The following is a 19114-nucleotide window of genomic DNA, read 5'->3' on the forward strand; positions in this document are numbered from 1 at the left end:
TCCTGCATTTTTTTCCCTCTCCACCCTTTTTGCATCGTCATTGGGCGGTGGGCGGAGTTTCGTTTTTCTTTCCTTCTGGGTTTGTTGTTGTCACTCCATGCCGACCACGGCCGCCGGAAGAAGTCCAGGTGAGTTCGTTCCTCCCCCCCCCCTCCCGCTGTCCGTGTCTTTCCCACCCCCCCTCCCGCTTCCGTGTCTTTCCCGCCCCCCTCCCGCTGTCCGTTCCTTTCCCGCCCCCTCCCGCTGTCCGTGTGCCTGCCCGCCACGTTTCTGCTGCTTGTTGAACTAGAGATGGGAAAGTATAAGAAATCGATGTAAAAAAAATAACGTGGTTTCCTCTGACCAGTGACGGTCTCATTCGACAGTGTCTAACACAGGCGGAATGTTGAATAGCTCGCTAATGAGCTGGGAGAGCAGCTACTCCCGGGCGGTAACGCTCTCAAGATGGCTGCCCTACGCCTTGCTAATTCCCAGATGTCTCCAACAAGAACATTCAAATGGGTCCTTGTTTACATATGCTTTTGCTGTGCACTTCGCAGGGTCCCAGGCAGGGGCCACCGCGGCATTGTGATTGGCCCAGGGGGGTTTCATGAATCTTAGCAGAGTCACGGCTCATCCATCTATCATGCCAGGCTAATCGAGTGAGTTTCCCATCTCCATCTTGTTATTGCATCAGCTGCGCCGGAGGTCCACGCGCGGGCTCTGTGACTGTGGTCACGTACCTCCTCGCTCACGAGGACCGTGGCTCGGGGTGACTTCATCACCAGCTATTAGTTCGGCAGGCACATGGCCAAACCGGCTAAAGCTCTTCTTGCGTCAATGTGTTCAGCGCACTCGTGAGACTCACGTATTTCCGATGTGTCCCTGGGCCCAGCAGTGTCCTGCCTTTCCACAGGCCTACCTACCGCAGAGTACCATGGACCAGGAATTGTGCATTGCTAGATTCCTGATATAGTCCAAGCTGCTCTGCTTGCCTCCAGTCCATAATAGTCTGTCTTTGGTGTCTATTGTCTCTCCCTTGGTCTGTTCAATGCCCGAACTGATAGCACCTAGTGTTGCCATTCAACCATTCTTTCTTTCCATTTGCGGGCAATTTTTGAGTCGGAACTTTACTACAGGCCTAGTCTGAATTTCTTATGGTGTCTGTTTTTAACAGTAGACTCAAGAAAGCACTTTAAATACCCCAATTCAAATATCCTTTTCAGAAAATCAGAATGACGAGACGCCAAGACCTCTACTAATAGAAGATTTTTTGTAATCCAGGGCATAACGAATCCGTCCTTTAAGATGTGTAGCTTTTTTTTACATTGTGATGTTGTGCAAGTTAATTTTTTTTTAAATACACTATTGGCTGACTGTAGCATTGGATCCGCTGTGAATAACAACATGCAATAGTATGAGAATAATAACATGCAATAAAATGTGTTTTTCCGTACTCTGACTCGATGTTTCGTTACAAATACACTTCGAGCTAATTGAAGATATCTTGCTGTCTGCCGGAAAACCATACTTGTTTTGTTGTTTCTCCAAATGTTTCGAGTACCTTTGGCGCATCTGACCCTGTTGCATGACATTCTCTAATGCGCAACACAATGCTTGCCAGCAGGGTTTTGCACGATGAACACATAAAAGTTACACACGATCGTGCATTTAATGTGATTATAATAGCAGTTGCAAGTGTGTGTGGGGCTCTTGCGTGTGTGTGTGGGGGGGCTCTTGTGTGGTGTATGTGGGGGGGCTCTTGTGTGGTGTGTGTGTGGGGGCTCTTGTGTGGTGTGTGTGGGGGGCTCTTGTGTGGTGTGTGTGGGGGGCTCTTGTGTGGTGTGTGTGTGTGCAAATGCAATACGTCTCGCATTTGCGACAGAGTAAGCTATTGGCATTGTAAATGACAATGCCATTTATTTATCTGTTTTCAAAACCAACACATAAATAAAAAGTTTGTCATTTACAATGCCAATAGCTCTAACTTTTCCGAAGGCGAAACCGTTGCATTGTAAATGCTTGTTGTTTTTCTTTTTTCCACCTCTAAGTTAATGAATGAATGATCGGCAGGGCCACAGGGGATGGTTGGGTATTGATTGGTTATCTATATGATTGGCAATCTTTCACTTTTTCAGTTGAACGGGCTAATAATGTTGGGGGGGGACCTTTTCACATGTGCATTATAAGCTCTAGGGACTATGATCTTACAGACGGGCTACCGTACATAAGGAAATCACAAATTTTACACTTAAGATACACCCTCACATTTACAAATTTCTCGTGGTGTACACTAATGGTGCAGCACTTTATGACAGACAATGATTAAAATGATAAAGCTTAACATAAGCCATTCAATGAATACGTAAACAGTTTTGAGTATCGTATCAGAAAAACATGCTAGTTAGTCCTGTATCTAAAAGATCGACTTAGGACCTAGTAACTAGAACATCTCTTAGTCACTGAAGACCTGTTCAATATTTCTTTCCTTCTTACAATCCACAAACAACTCGAGTTGCCACTGTGCACAATTTCTCCACTGTTAAAACAAACTTACCAAATGACTAACATGATTATTATATTTTATCAAAGGGAAGGTGAGCGATCTAATTTACTTTGGGAAGATTTTTTATTGTTGTTGAATTTATCCCTAAAATTGCCCATTTACGGAGGGGAAAAACAATACAAATTCAAATCATGGCTTAAACTCTAGCTGATCAGCAAATAAACAATTTCTCTCCAAAGGCCGCTCTTATTTGCCTATTGGAGTCCGCAGGCTAGATTAATTTCTAACTTCGGGCTGCACTTGTTCACGCAAGTCGATGACACCCAGATCTTTCTACGGATTGGATCTTCTAATCCCACAGCAGCAGTAAATCAGGCTTCGATGCCATTTTCCACTGAATAAAATGCAACTACCTTAACTGAGCTTGTCCCACGTATTCAACCAGTCAGTAATTTACACGTTCTCATTGATAAGGACTTTTATTTTATCCAGCAAACTGAAGCTTTTTAAACTGTGCAACTTCCAATTTTTATAACTTCCAGAAAGAGTGCTGCCGCTATTGCGGGAAACGAAATAAAACACAGTCTCTGCAGCATAGGCTATGGTTCAGTCAAGGATGGAGCATTGCATTGACCTTCATCTTGAACTGCCTAAATGCATGCTGACTACAATGCAAGAACTGTAAAATGCTGCAGCCCAAATGTTTACTTATAAGTCACTTATACCAGACATTTGCAACAATTATCTCTGACAAAAGCTCTTATCGATTGTCTCCCTGTTAGCTTACATATTACGTTTAATGCCTTACGAGTGATACACTGGCCTTTCTGATCAAAGCAATATGTGCTGACTCAATGAGTCCTCAAAGCCAAAATCTCTTTTTACTGCGGGGAAAGTTCCTCAAAGTGCAAATGGCAAGTCGGGCATTTGAAGCAGAGGCTGCTAACTCTTGACCTCCCTCCATCTTCACTTTCATCCAATGTCGGACTGGCCTATAGGGCAATAATGTGTGGGCCTATTCAGTGGTCTGGTGGGCCAGTTTTTGCTGTTTATTTCACTGGTATTGCACAAAAAGTGCCTACAGCAAGCACAAATGCATACAGTTCCCCACATCATGCCACACAATAATACTGTGTGTCTTTATAAGTTCAAAACTGCCCTGATTTGCATACATATGTTACTTTTTTAGCTATTTCATTCACTAGTGGCCCTTTTTATTTTGTTACCAGGGCCTATTTTCTGTCCCAGTCCAACCCTGCATTCATCCATAGAAATCAAACATCATATAGAGAGCAGCTAAAGGCATAGTTGTTCATAGGCTAGCTGTTCCTTCCCATTGCTTTTGTTGCCAGATGTCAGACAGTGCGAGGAAGACAAATGCTCTACAGAATAAATCATCTTCAAAACATTAGAAGAGTTTGAGGCTTAGAAACAGCTGAACCCTCGGTCTGAGCCTATTTTGGCTTTTCCCTACATCCACACATCCTATTTAAGGATTGATCACATATTAATTAGCTACAATTTTAAGAAACATAGGGAAAGTCATTGATAGGCTCCATATCAGTTTTAGCCATATCCCAGACGTATAGCTTCGGGAATAAAACTTTGGGCAAATAGGAAAATACCCAACATGTAGCAAAATATTCATGAAAAATACCTGGATCATATTCAATTAATAATTAAAGCATTAGCTGGCCATGTAGCAGGTAAGCATTTCAAAATGTCCTAGTTTGGAGAGACATCTTCTAGCTCGCTTCAAGACCAAGGCAGAAAGCCTGTTGAACCTTTTATGAAATGTGAATGAATCACAACAGGACTTTCTCTTACAAAGAAAGGATGTAACTCAAAAGCTGGAGAAAAAAAAATCAATCCTACATCCATGTAAAAAAATATAAAAAATTAAACCAATCTCTTTTCATGGAATTCAGTTAAGGCACGGCAGCTCATTTTACACAGAAGAGACAGTCGATTTGGAACAATAAAATGATTTCTTGGTTCCATTGCTCACATCAAAGCTTTCACAAATCGCATTGAAAAAGACATGTACATCTACTTCCATAAAGTTGCTTTTAAAAGTCATATGTACTAACAAAATTACAAATGCACAAGGACTACACAATTTAAATGTATGTTTAAATAAAAATAAAAGAGGGAAAAAAAGTATTGCTTTTAAAATAATGCATTTACGAAACACGCATATTAATTCCTTTCTCGTGTAGGTTAAGCCACAACCTCAGATTTAATGACAGAAACAATGCATTGATTCCAAAGGCCAGTATAAATTTAGTACCATGTGCCCCGTACAGGCCCGCTGCTTTGCTGAATATAAATGCCAAAGAGTTGCAAGGGCAAATCACACAAACATACTTTTACTCACTGATCAGGGAAACTTTATGCCAGGACAAAATTGGGAGATAACCGGGAAGTGACGCTGGTCTCAAAAAGATGAATATATTCAACAAAGGACTAGTAGTGACTTTCTTTTGTAGCCCAAATGACTTAAAATAATTTTTGCAGAGGACCTCGGAAAGATGGTATTCAGAACTAGCTAAAGAAGGTGGATTTTGCACTGTAGTGTGATTACCATGTCTAAAAACAATGTTTTGTCTTTAAAAAGAGAGTAAAGACTAGATTGCTTCCCTGTGGCAGGTCTATAATATGTACAGAATAAATGTAAAACAATTACAACATAATCTGAATTATTCCTGCATTTGTGAACTTACCACCACCATATGGAAATGCAGGACCGGATCGCCCATCATATCCAGACTGATGGCCACTGTTTTAAAAGAAGAAAATTACACTTTCAACTTGACACAGACTGAGCAAAATTATAGACTTTAGCAAAATCGATTGGATTAGTGGACGATTCTACTTAAAATATTTGCCTAGATTTAAACATTCCTCTTCTCTACAGATTATTCGTTTCAGAGGAGTGTAAAACTTGTCCTGAGAAAGAGCTGTATTAGTTGAGACAGACCAGTATTTATTTCTTACGGTATTAGAGCAGAGTTAGCTTAAAGGAGCAGCTGAGGGCTTGCAGAAATATGTGCTTGTTTGGAGAGTATCTCAGACTTGAAGTGCGGTATATAGAATGGTATGGTGTAGTTGCCTGAGAACATACAGAAATACGCATCTGATGGGCGATCAAATCGTGCAATTCATAGAGCATAATGCAGGGGGGTTTCAGAGTCACATGAAAACAATTCATACAAGTTTAAATAAACAATGTGAGCTAAAGTCAGTTAACCAAATTCACACCATTTCTGGCAAAGAGCTGAAGGCAAGAATAGAACCCATTTATTTAGAGACCATTGCCAGCACCACATCCCCTAAATAACTGTGCACATAAATGTGTTTCTTTATTTCAAATTCCTAGAAATCATTGCATTGTTTTACTTTGCTACTGCAACTCTCTAGAGAGCTATAGAGGATCAGACTACTGCATTCCTTAAAGCATATACCTGAAGCAGATAAAATAAATCTACTCATGTGCCTTGTAGAAGGACACTTGATTTGAAAGGAAGCAGAGAGGAGGTGGATAGGTCAGTTTCTTAGTGTGCATTCAGAACGTTTACATTTGCGAATATGTGATCTAATAAAGAGCCCTACTCACTTCTGTCTCGTGTCCATGGCTGGTTACTCATTTCTTTTTCTGAACTATGCAAATAACTTTATGAACCTGCCAATTAAGCTACATTAGAAAGGGGCTACTTGAATTTGCTTAGATGTTCTATGTTTTAAATAGGCTACAGAAATGCATACACTAATCCACAAGCAGTACCTCCTAACGTTTTACCATCTTTAAAAAAATTATAATTATGAACACCGAAAAGACGTTTTAGACAAGGGGACTTTAAATTATACGAATCATTAGTTGTTCATTTAGACGGGCACTTTCCTTATTCACGTAATACTACTCAGATAGCCCCAATTATCAAAATGTCAAACCTTCCCAGCAAACTACAAAACCTTAGACCGATTTCCAACCTTCGTTACCAGGAAAAGTTATTTAGAAAGCAGCAGTCCCACAACTCCACACCCACATCTCCAATAACAAACATACTCAATAATTTCCAGCTTGGTACCGTTCCAGAAACAGCACAGAGATAGGCACAATTCAGGTACTGGATGAGGCGCTAAAAATCCTTGATGATGGGGATGTATGCCTGTTGGTACTGCGTGATCGCTCAGCAGATTTAAATACCCTAACCACCAGCATATCATACACATTCTATCCTCAAGAGGTGGATTCAAACACAGAGTCGTGAATTAGTTCCAGTCCCTCCCAACTTCAAGATCAAAATCTGTTAAACTGAACTGGATTAAGTCACCCAAAATTCTAGCCAAAAGTTATGTCTTTCAAGGTTCTTTCCTCTCACCATGTCTCTATAACTTTTAAATGGAATCCTAGCCACGGTAACTAAAGACAAAAGCATCTCTGTACATCAATTTGGTAATGATATATAATGCTACTTAAGTGTCTACGACCCAGCCAGCATGGGCAACCTGAAGATCTTCCTTGAAAAGCTAACCAATTGGATGCCCACCCCCTTCCAGAAAATAATTCAAAACAAAACTATGTGTATTCTGTAATGCAATGATTCTGCACCACCCATACTCAAGTGGTTAGAATCCCTACACCCTCGAGGGTTATTAACCGCTCTGGTACCACATACCAATTCTTTTCGCTTTCTTATACACCAACTTCTCAACCTAATGGATCACATAGCTAAATTGACTACATCTGCCTCATTTCAACTCTAACTACTTACCCGAAAACCATACAGTTCTCACTCTGATACCAGATCAACAGTTCAAGCCCTGGCTCGGACTAAAATGCTAACCACAGAAAGAAAGAAACAGTTCACAAACATTTGCATGCCATTTTTCCACTCGAGGAGTTGAATTTAGTCCAATAATCAATGGACAATTACAATGAGAGTCAGTGTTTTGGCTTTCTATTTCTTGGCAATTCCTTGTTTTGATCAGATTCCTATCTGAGAATTTCACCAGCTTACAGCTGGTGAAATGCAGTTGTGGCAACATCGGGAATGAAGTATTCCCACATCAATTGTAATTCTAACTTGTTGTTAATTTTATTACCACCAGAATCAGGAATTGTCACTGAATGTAAGATCTTTAGTAGAATTCCTGGTGTCCATCAACTAGCACTTAATGGGTTTTTCGAATTCAAAAGGATATACCTGACCACATCCAACATGTTGACTTAACAGGTAATTTCTTCCCCAGTTATTCTGAACCACAGCGCAGGACCACTGCAGCTCTTGGAAATGTTAGTTTACTAAAGACCTCTTGGCTACTGTTAAAAGCACTAAGGATTTTAGGGCAACTGACCATTTCTCATAGCATTCTGTGCATCTCCAATGGTCATCGGCAAAGAGCAAGGGAATTTGTACATAACATATCCCCATGTGGTTTGTGGCATGGTTAAGGTATTTTTAGGTGCTAAGGCACAAAAAAACTTTAGCTGAGCAGTTATGGGTGGAACTGTATTGGTGAAACTACAACATAGCTTCTGGAATCCCTTGGCAATTAACAGGTAAGACAAGCTTCATCAGAAACCCTCTTTCCATGATCATTTCTTGTAGCTCTGATTCATTATCACATTTAATATTACTTGCTGATGGCTTCTAAAATGTTTGACAGTGGAAAAGATGCAATTTTTGAGAATATAAAGTTACTTATATATCAGAGTTATATTTCACATAGATTTGACAAATTTAGCAAATAGCCTCTCCTAGATAGCTCTACTGTTCATTGCATGACTGGGGAATGTCTGTGATCCTAAATATTGCTGGCTATAAACATGATAAAGAAGAACATATTTTTACAATTAATGAAGCGGAAACTATAGAACGTATCAGACGAAGTATAATTCTTGCTTAGCTTTCCAGCATATGTATTCCAGCATGAAAGTTAGTTTCTATTTAAAGAGCTGTGCTTGGCAGATGTTAAGTTACTATGCTGTAAAAAAATGTTTTATAGCAGTCCATTTGAAGACCACCTGTTCAGAAATGACATTTGGATGTATTTATATTTTCCCCTTTGTAGTAAGCGAGTTGGATATGAAGATTTCATTCAGAAAGAGTTCTTGTGCCTAGCAATTATAAATGTGATTATAGGTGCCCATAGCGTTAGACCTGGTTTTGACAATTAAAACAGAATGTCAAGGAAGTGTGTGTTTGTGTGTCTTTCTATATTTATCTATATGCATGCGTGTAACCTAAATAGATCAAAAGATGAATGGAAATATAGAACGATGTCTAGCTGTACACATCAAAACCAAAAACACTACCGCGTCCAGATCGGGTGCTCAACATCACATCAAAATGTGGCAGGACATGAGCTGCGGCCACGCCACGAGTACAGCGGATGCATGACTTGGCCTTAGGAAGGCCATACCAGCTCTCTTCTGTTCTAAAATGTTTAGATGGTATCCTGCAAAATGCCCAATTCTGTATACAGATCCTTCAGAGGCACTGCTAGGCTACACATTTCTTTATAAGCAGCAAACGGTCAGTTTCATGGACTGAATTTAGGCCTCAAATCTGTCCTAATAGAGTTTACAAGATGTAGGTTCTTTCTGGTGATACACGTTAGGCACCTGAATGTACACACATTACCCAGCCTAAACGACTGACTACTGAAAGCACCATACGAAGCAACAGCAACTGCTGTGAATCTGTTTCAGCTCTTGGGGTGATCACTGATGGACAAAAATCTGGCTATGTGCACTATCAAGAGTGGGACTGTGATGGTAGGTTTCAATATGATTCACGTGTGTGCCTCTCTAAATACTGAATTACCAAGCCTCTCTAAATACTGAATTACCAAGCATTGGCACAGCCAATAGCTCTCACCTATGCCACTGTTTTTTAGCCATGTTGCTCACCAAGGCGGCTTCTGCTCGGCATGGCTAAAAGTTAGCGGCAAGGAGATGAGTGGCATGGAGTGTTGTGTATTGGAGTGCAATGGCGTATAGAGTGCAGTGGTGGAGAGTAGACTGCATGGAGTGCAGTGGCACAGAGTGATGTAGAGTGGAGTTCTGCAGAGTAGAGGGATGTGCAGTGCATTGGCACGGAGTGCAGAGTAGAGGACACAGAGTTCAGTAGCGGAGCGTGCAGTGGTGCAGAGTAGAGTGTCGTAGAGTAGTGTGTTGTATAGTGCAGTGGTGTAGAGTTACGTAGAGTACATTGGCGTAAAGTGCAGTGGCGTAGAGAGCAGTGACGTAGAGAGCATGGATGTAGACTGCAGTAGTTTAGAGTGGCGTGGCATAGAGTGGAGCGGCATTGTTATGACCCTATCAAGGTGCAGACGACTTTACTGATATGCCCCTCTCGGTTCGAGGAAGCTGGGACAATACAAACCCACCAAAACAAAATAATATGCTTACACTGTATGAGCGGAGGCCGATAGCGATGAGGGGGAGAGATGCATATTAACTCTTGTATGGATGCTTCTGGCTGCCGAGTATGCACCCCTGGTTGTTCTACTCTGCAAGCTAGAACTCAGACTCCGTTTCCATTGAGTCTCTGGCCTGGAGTTGGGTTGTTAGAGCAAGAGCCGACAATCCGACTGCCATCTTGATTAAGTGGAATGAAGGCCAAGCCCCTTGACCGTGTCCTTGCTCGTCAATTTTTCGCGCAGCAATAAACACTGTCCTGTATCCTGGTCAGCACATTTATTTCAGCAGTCAAGTACTGTCGGACTGAATTCTATGTAGTAACGAAGGGCAGTGTGCTCCTTCTAAACATGCTCTCTGATTTCGAGTGTGTCTTGTCGTTACTAGACGTTTTCCATAACCGTGCCCTGTTGGGAATTTTCCTGACGACTTGACTGGGCATGAAGGCTCCTTCTTAGTGCCTGCTTTCTTAAAGGGACAACCACTGAACTGAAACAACGCTCATCAGGTCCACGACAGGTGGCTGGGTATTCCGCTCTGTCCATAGTCACATGGGAAGAGCTTGCAGTCACAGAGGTACTACAGGGAGCTAAGTGCTACAAAACCTCTCCTTTTATGTTTTGGCATGTGTGCTTAGCTGCTTTTTGTAACTCTTTCAATTACCTTATCTATGATGGAGAGCAGTTATCCCTGTACATTTTTGACATATGCTATGTGACTGGGAAACATCATGCACTAGGTTTTGCTAAGAATAATAGTAGGTCAGAGGGTGCAGTGAGACATATCACTTACCCATCTCGAGACTATACTGATTTCCTAGGGGGTGAGGAACCTTACACTCCTAGTTTGTTTGTTGTAAAGATTAAACTATTTCAATGGGCATGTAAATAAGTATGTACAGAGAATGGAGAGGATGAGTGTCGGTGGAAGAGGATGACTATATGAGCTTGCTTCTTATAAGGGTATGCCCAGACGTGGGTCCCGTGCTCACTGCGCCACTGGAGTCAAGCTATCCAGGCTGAAGACGGCTGATAGCCAGAAACCGGTCCTAGGATGCTTGATTCCAGTCCAGGGAAGACATGGCTTGGCAGCTCCGGCTGAACTGTTCCCATGAGGCACAGGGTCAGACTGATTTGCATATGGCCATGTCTGAACTGGGGTGGCAGAGTGGGCTAAAGAACGGTGATGGATTAAACCCAGATCTGTTGACTGGGTGTGAGTTTTTGATTGGTTCAGATGCTCCGTCCATCACCACCCCCTTTTGTACCGCTTTTTTCGCCATAAGTTGGCAGGGTATGCTCAGACGTGAGTCCCTTGCTCACTTTGTCACTGGATTCAAGCAAGCCTGGCTGAAGACGGCTGTAATGCCAGAAACCGATCCTAGGAAGCTTGTTTCCGGTCCAGGGAAGGCATGACTTGTCAGTTCGGGATGGACTGTTCCCATGTGGCACAGGGTCAGACTAATTTGCATATGGCCATGTCTGAACTGGGGTTGCACAGTGGGCTAAAGAACGGTGATGGATTAAACCCAGATCTGTTGACTGGATGTGAGTTTTTGATTGGTTCAGATGATCCGTCCATCACCACCCCCTTTTGTACTGCTTTCTTAAAGGGACAACCACTGAACTGAAGCAACGCTCATCAGGTCCACAGCAGGTGGCTGGGTATTCCGCTCTGTCCATAGTCACATGGGAAGAGCTTGCAGTCACAGAGGTACTACAGGGAGCTAAGTGCTACAAAACCTCTCCTTTTATGTTTTGGCATTGTGTGCTTAGCTGCTTTTTGTAACTCTTTCAATTACCTTATCTACGACAGAGAGCGGTTATCCCTGTACATTTTTGACATATGCTATGTGACTGGGAAACATCATGCACTAGGTTTTGCTAAGAATAATAGTAGGTCAGAGGGTGCAGTGAGACATATCACTTACCCATGTCAAGACTTTATTGATTTCCTAGGGCGTGAGGAACCTTACACTCCTTGTTTGTTTGTTTGTTGTAATGATTAAACATTTTCATTGGGCATGTAAATAAGTATGTACAGCGAATGGGGAGGATGAGTGTCAGTGGAAGAGGATGACTATATGAGCTTGCTTCTTATACGGTTTCCTCTGTCTCTCCTATTACCGACCAGTGAAATTATCTCCTCTCACACTTTTCCTAGAACAGTATCCAGTTGACACAGGAAGGGAGACCAGTCTCGATTGTCAAGAGCCCATAGGTTGTTTCTTTGCTTTATCCACTTCCCCATTCCCTTGAGTGTGCTTCCCGGCGAGCAGTATAATCTGCTCCCGTTGCGGTACACTGAGGGGAGTGGTCAGAATGTCTTCTTATCATTGTCCCAGCCGGCTGGATTCAACAGGTTAGTACTTGCACTAATACAGATTTGTAACAGACACCCAAAAGGCATAGAGTGGTGTGGTGTAGAGTAGACTGAAGTGGCGCAGAATGTAGTGGTGCAGGGTGAAGTGCAGTGGTGGAGAAGAGAGTGGTTGGTAGAGTAAAGTGGTGTAGAGTGCAGAGGCATAGAGTGCAGTGGTGCAGAGTAAATTAGAGTGGCATACAGTGCATTTGCGTAGAGTGGAATGGTATAGACAGCAAAGTGCACTGGCGTAGAGTGCAGGGTTGCCTTGAGTGGAGCGGCACAGAGTGGAGTTGAGTGGAGCGGCACAGAGTAGAGAGGCAAAGAGTGGAGTTCAGTGGTGCAGGGTGAAGTGGTGCAGAGTGGAGTGGTGCAAAGTAGAGTGTAGCGTAGAGTAGTGCAGAGTGGAGTGGCGTGGAGTATGCATGGTGTGGTAGCATACTGCCACACATTAAAGTATTTTTTTCCAGCACACTTAAGAAGTAACAAGAAATCTGTTTATTTGTGCTTTCCTTATTTTGATATATTCTGAAATACTTGCACAGGTAATTTAAATGTTGTGTGTTAGAAAAAAATTCTTTCCCACCCCCAGTATTCAGGAAGATTGTCAAATTCTCTCACTTCAAAGTCGGAAAAAGTAAACACCAAGGTCCCTCTGAAGACAGAGCTCTTTAAGCAACCTCAGTCTTTGAATGGAGGCTGTTGAGATCCATTTCACCCAGCAATAAACATTCCTGGTCCATGGCCCACTTTTGGAACTGATGGCCACGCACCGCGGTGTCTAGCAGCTGGACGGACGGAGCTCTGAAGGTGAGCGGTCAATGGTGAGCAAAGGAGTGAGCTCTGTCCACGCCGGTGAGACGGAGTGCGCTGCCACTTCACTCGCCATCCCCAAAGGAGAGCAGGAGCTGCCTCTTCAACCGCATTGTGGAATCGCACTGCGGTTGCGGCGTTGAACCTTGGGCAAAGCGAGGAAATCACAGGAGTGACTGTGGCGCGAGGCTGAGGACGCGGCGGCTGCCATTTCCTGGCAGCGTGGAGCAAACTGGTGAGGTGAGCTGAGGCTCGGCGGGGAGGAATCGGACATCTGGTGGCAGCGGGAGGCGCTGCAGAGGGCTTCCCTTGCTGGCCGAGACCCCCTTGCGGCCCCAATAGCACTACTTTGTTTACCCTGGGGAGGAATTAAATTCAGCGGTGCCAGACTGTAACATGGCGCCTGCGGTGGACGCCAGGCCTAGTGGGAGCACTGGGTCCCCTTACACGTCAGCAGTTCAGCACTAGAGGAGAATCTCCTGCTCCACACATCACTGGAGCGCCTAGCAGTGCACAGCTCCTAAGGAGCATAGGGACCCAGCCTGCAGTATTAGTGGTGATTTAATGACCCCCGGCCGCGCCTGACGCCAACATGGCACTAGAGCTGCTCAAGCTGCAGGAGGGACAGTGGTGGCCCATTCCAACTGATGTTCCACTTCCTTCACCACCAGGGAAGCTCATGATTGCTCATAAACCCAATCCTGGGAACTGGCTCATCAACAATAGGAGGCATGAACATCATTCTGTGCCTGACTCCAAAATAGCTGCCCCTGATCCCATCCCATCACATACAAAATCTGTTAACCTTCCTCTGACCGCGGAGACCTAGCTTTTTAACTGATGCCCGTTGGAGTTTCTTATTAGCTAAAGAGGTGATGGGCTGTGGACTACCCCTTCAGCCGTCACCTACCCAGCCGGTCTTTGGACAAAACTTTTTTCGTCTCTCCGTTGTATTCTCCCTCCTGTCCTTTACTCCACCCTCTTTCTCCTTTACGCTCCATTTATCCCTCCCCTTTGCTCTTTAAAGTGTTTTCCCATTGAGACCTAGCTGTTTGGCTGATGCCAGGTGGAGCTACCCAAAAGCTAAAGAGGAGATGGGCTGTGGACTTTTCCCTCGGCCATTACCTACCCAGCCGGTCTTTGGGCAGACTCTCCTTCGTCTCTCCATCTTATCTACCTCCTACCTCTTTACCCCACAACCTCACCCTTCTAAGCTCTATTTATTTCATCTTCTACTCTCTTGAAATGTTTTTCGTGTAACTGATGTAACGTGTAACTGATGTAATTTTGTAATTTCTGTGGAACCTTATGTAAAGTGCTCTGATACCACTGGGTCTAGCCAGCGCTATATAAAACGCAATTTTTAGGATATGGCTGTGGGGGCCTATTGAGGAATAGACTTGTAAAACTGTCTTGGGTCCAGTAAGGCTCAGTTGCAAACCTTAAGGGCAACACTGGGTAGCTTTGGCTTCAAGCAGCAAGGCTTAAGAAAAGAACGTATTGTAAAGCATATAACCCCTTCGCCGCTATGCGGGAGAATTAATAAGTGGGTGGTATTCGGACGGCCGGGGGCCTTCCTCAGCACACGGCCACCATGACGTTGGACGGCCGGCGGCCGTCCTGAGCACCGATGAGGTTAACAGCACCAAACAACGAAATAAGATAGTCACACGACAAAAAAGATAAACAACAAAAATGTATACAAATATAGCATATTGTTATGAATTTTTAGAATCATTGATCATCAAAATCCACAAGAAGGTTCTGGAGATACAGATTTTAGAAGCATTAAATAACTTTTAATTCAACCGCAAACAAGTTCTGGTCAACAAAAACTGTGCACCCCTTTGGAAAGTTTGAAACAGTTCAGCAATTCGGCCTGACTTGGGTGACCAAATCTGACAGGGCGAGGTCTAGGATTCTAGTAAGGTTACTTTGGACAGTTACCTGGCCACCAGAGCCTTTTCCAGTCTAGGTCCAGCCTTCAGAAAACAATCGCGACAGACGGCAATGGAAAAGTCCTGATGCTGGGGATACAGATGAAAAAGATGCTCAATGATGCTCCTGGAGCTGTGCAGTTGAAAGGGGTGAGTTGCGGGTGATTCCTCAGTCTATGGGTGGGGTGGGGCGACTGACTACTGCACTCTGTGTCCCATGATGTCCTCTCTGTGTGACAGTAGAAGGACAGCTGCAGCTTGGCTACCAATGCCACAACACAGCAGTCACAGCGAATATCCTTGGTGGGGGCTAGTGTCCCTCTTGGTGACAAATCCGAACTTTGATAGCACTCCTGGGTCCAGCAGACTCAAGTGCAATATTTGGCTACCTTGGATTTGTCTCACTGTATAGCGGTCATTCCTCAGGGGCTACTGCTTTGCTGGTTTGGGCTTCCTCAGCAATGATGTCCCTGGTGCTGTTCCAGGAGGTCAGCCGAATAATCCTTGGAGGCACTGTTTTGCTCTAGAGCTAGGAATCAACTTTTCCCTGAGCCACAGTTCAAACTTGAATAGCCCAAAGTGCATCAGGTGCAGACCTTTTGAATGGTGCAGCCTCTCTCTGTGCAGTTTCAAGGGCAGCAGGGCAGTCCTTCGGTCCTTTCTCCAACTCCAACATGTACTAAAGTTCAAGGTGCCAGGAGTGCCCATTATATCCCAGAAAAGTGCAACAAGGGGTCAAATGGTCACTAGCCACTGGACTAGTAGGTCTCCATCTCTTTGGTGACAAAGTTCCAGCGATGTGTGGTATTTGGTAATCCCAGAGAGCAATATTCTAGCCACCCTCAAGATGTCTGAACCTTACCTCTACTGTGAGGAACTTTGTAGCCCAACACAGATGTGTGGCTACATAAGGGTTACACACCCATGAAAAACCAGTTTGGGGATGAGTTTTCCCCCTCTAGCACTGTCTCCAAACCAGTCTACATGAACAAAAGGCAGCCTGCACAGGAGTGTTATCACTGGCTGCCCTTCAAAATTAGCCTCCACATTGAAGCTTGTCTGTTGGGCTAACACCTTGATTGGCCTTCCTGGGAGAGGAGGTCACAATTCACTCAGCGGCATCTGCCTTTGTACCTATGCCTGGGAGTTGTTCACACGTCAGGCGGGCAGAAAGCTGTCAGTTGGCCAGGGCCTGTGCAAAGCTACTGGACGAACTGGGACACAGAGTGGCAACTTTTTAAAACTTGCTTAACTTTAATAGTGACATTAATTTCGACTTGGGCATCAAGTTGGATTTAATTACACAATTAATTTGATACCTTACAGTATCCAGTTAGTTAGTCCCATTTAGAAATTAGCCAGGCTGAGAAGCCAGCTGGTAACCCTGTCTTAGCCAATATCGCTACTAACTTTCCTCGGCATAACTAAAACTTTAAGGGTTTTGCTGCTAAGACATAAATAAACCTACATGTCTTGCTTAACAATAGGCAGCTCCCTGCCATAGGGCTCTATAGGTCTTTCTTAGGGGAGACTTACATATATTAAGGGAAGTGGTGGCTAAGTCATTAACGGTAATGGCAAAGTTGAACTAGCAGTGTAACAATTGCCTTTCTAGTCTGAATTGACAGGCTGGGATCCATTTTGTACCTTATCACACACAGGATGGTACAAACAGTGTTGTAGCCCTGGGTGGGCACTCTACCTTACAAGCCCTTGGAACCCTGGGTACAGAATACTTGGGATTTACAAGTAAGTCAGTGCTTGCCAATTGTGGACAACAAACTCAACATATCTTTTGTAGTCAGAACACTAGCAATGGGGTCTGATTAGCATGCCTCAGTGCACTCTCAAAGTCAAAACAACCAGTAGCTAGTAAATTATTGGGGCAAAAAGTGCGTGTGGGGTGGGGAGGTGGGGCAGCAGAAAGCCTGTTTCCTTATACAAACCACAAAACCAATGGTTAGCAACAGACAGAATGTAATCCCACAGAAGCTTTCTAAATGTCCCCAAGATGTCTTTAGCAACTTCGAACGTAAAAGTGGATGTCTGACCGCTTCTAATCACAAGAGTGTCATACTCCACAAAAGACAACAAAATTCTTCGCAAGAAGCAATGCAATCCTGCATCCCACTAGTCACTCATTGTGAATTAGACATGAGGTCAATCTAAACACGAGTGAATTGTCAAAGATGAATAATAGAAGTCCATTGGTAGTACAGTGTGGTGGGTACAGATGGCCCAAGAATTGGACCATGCTTGGTGACTTAATGGTCCAAACGTTGTAATTTCAGGAAGAAGAACCACAAATTATTTTGACAACTTAAGGACACTTGTCTGTTCGCTAAATAAAATTATATATATGTATGTTTTGGAGCCGTCAGCCATCCGTCTATTTGCCCCATGTATATATGATCTGTGGGGCTTATTACAAATAAAATTACTTCTCTGTGTTATAGATTAGAGAAAAGGTGGGCAGTGTCAACTTTGCTTTCTACTGGGGAATTTTAAGAACCATAGCAAGTCTTTTTATTACTACTGAGAACGTTTGCTTACTGGGCTGCATCCGCCGAATACCTAAAACAATTGGCCACTCCTTCAAAGTCTCCTCATTTCATTGGAACATTATATTGGGAGTGCCTTTAGTGGACATGTGCACTACAGAAACATGGCAGACATGCCACACTTTCACAGAGCAAAAATGCTTTCACATGCATTCCAAAGCTAATTGCTCACGATCATGTACGGTGACCACCTTATTTCAGGTCATAACAGGGCTGCCTCCAGCCTGGAATTTTTCACCAGCAAATAACAGTTTTAAGTTGTTTTAGTCTAAGTAGCGGAGTGAAAACAAAGCAAGACTATAACACCAAGAATGCAGTAGGTCCTCACATGAAACATCAGGACCGGACATAGAGTCCATCATCTCGTGATTTGTCTGTCAGAAACGCCTCATTCCCGTGTTTTACTTGCACGTTGTGTTAGGTGTCATTTAAAGCATGTGACAAAGGAAAAAGGATTCAAAAGGAACATGCTGCTGTCCCTGCTAAACACCAGGATTTAACAGTTTCGATTGTAAGGCTTCATGCATGGGCAAATGCTGTTATTAGTTAGGAAGCGTGGGGTGCATCGTCTTTCAAGGTCTGACATTTGATGTTGAGTGGGACATGTATTTGTAGATTAATATGGTAGACTGGTAAAAACAAAATACATGTTTAATTCCTAGCAACTTAAAGAAACCGGATTCCGGAGAACATAACTATATACATATGACTTTTTTTCGTAGAAGCTCCTTAATAGAAAATTTACATTCTGCATTACTCTGTACTGCTAGTAAGATTCATTTATTTTAAAACACTTAATTAACAATGTATATACTATTTCGTCCGTCTGTATTTCAGGACTAGATAAAGGCCTGTTCTAATGGAAAAACAAGATAGATGAACGTCACAAAAAATGCCTAATTCTATTTCTGAATTATTATAGTATTATGAAAATTAGTGCCATCTCTACAATTGGATCTTCCAGTCCTCATTTAATGCTCTTAGAGGCAACATTCTCAGGTTACTCATGTTACTTCATCAGTTAAATAATCATCATTAACTAACTGCTGCATCAACAAATCGTTTGTTTCCCGGTACTAGTAGTAAAAAGGAATATCCTACAGAGGACCCTGTTCCAGTCTTCAAATCTCTTTAGTCTGGTATGCAAGTTATACCCCGACTCTGCATATATTAGAACTTGGAAAATTGAACAGATCACCGTCTGTCGAGTTCTGAAGCATGCTCGCCAATGGGGTCAAGTGTCTTACAGGCAACATTCCCAATCAAGGGCCTAGTATCCAGTTATCGTTTTGAGGTCATCAAATCCTTTCTGCTTACATACTCCAGAATCCATCTTGCTTGTCCGATGGATATCATTTGGCTAAAATTGATCTAATTGTTAAGCAATTTGCACAAAATTCCCTTTCAATGACTCCCACTCTTGGGCTGATGTAAAGTCTAGCTTTAGATTTATCAGGAAGAATTGAGGTAAAATCTGCTGGGTCCACTTTTTCCCCAGGTACCCATCATTTTGGTGATTGGGTTCAGATAC

The 19114-nt window shown here is 43.2% G+C and overlaps 1 protein-coding gene across 2 annotated transcripts in view; it reads right to left on the reverse strand.

Annotated features, from left to right (window-relative positions):
* FIP1L1 (factor interacting with PAPOLA and CPSF1) overlaps positions 1-19114 on the reverse strand; it is a 604847-nt gene that overhangs the window by 101927 nt on the left and 483806 nt on the right. For both annotated transcript variants that reach the window (XM_086962650.1, XM_086962648.1), the window contains exon 13: positions 5209-5264. In XM_086962650.1, the coding sequence (XP_086818776.1) occupies positions 5209-5264 (56 nt within the window). The remainder of the gene's footprint in view (positions 1-5208; positions 5265-19114) is intronic.

The sequence above is a fragment of the Lissotriton vulgaris genome, chromosome 3_1 (assembly GCF_964263255.1).
Source record: "Lissotriton vulgaris chromosome 3_1, aLisVul1.2, whole genome shotgun sequence".
NCBI classification, from domain to species: domain Eukaryota; kingdom Metazoa; phylum Chordata; class Amphibia; order Caudata; family Salamandridae; genus Lissotriton; species Lissotriton vulgaris.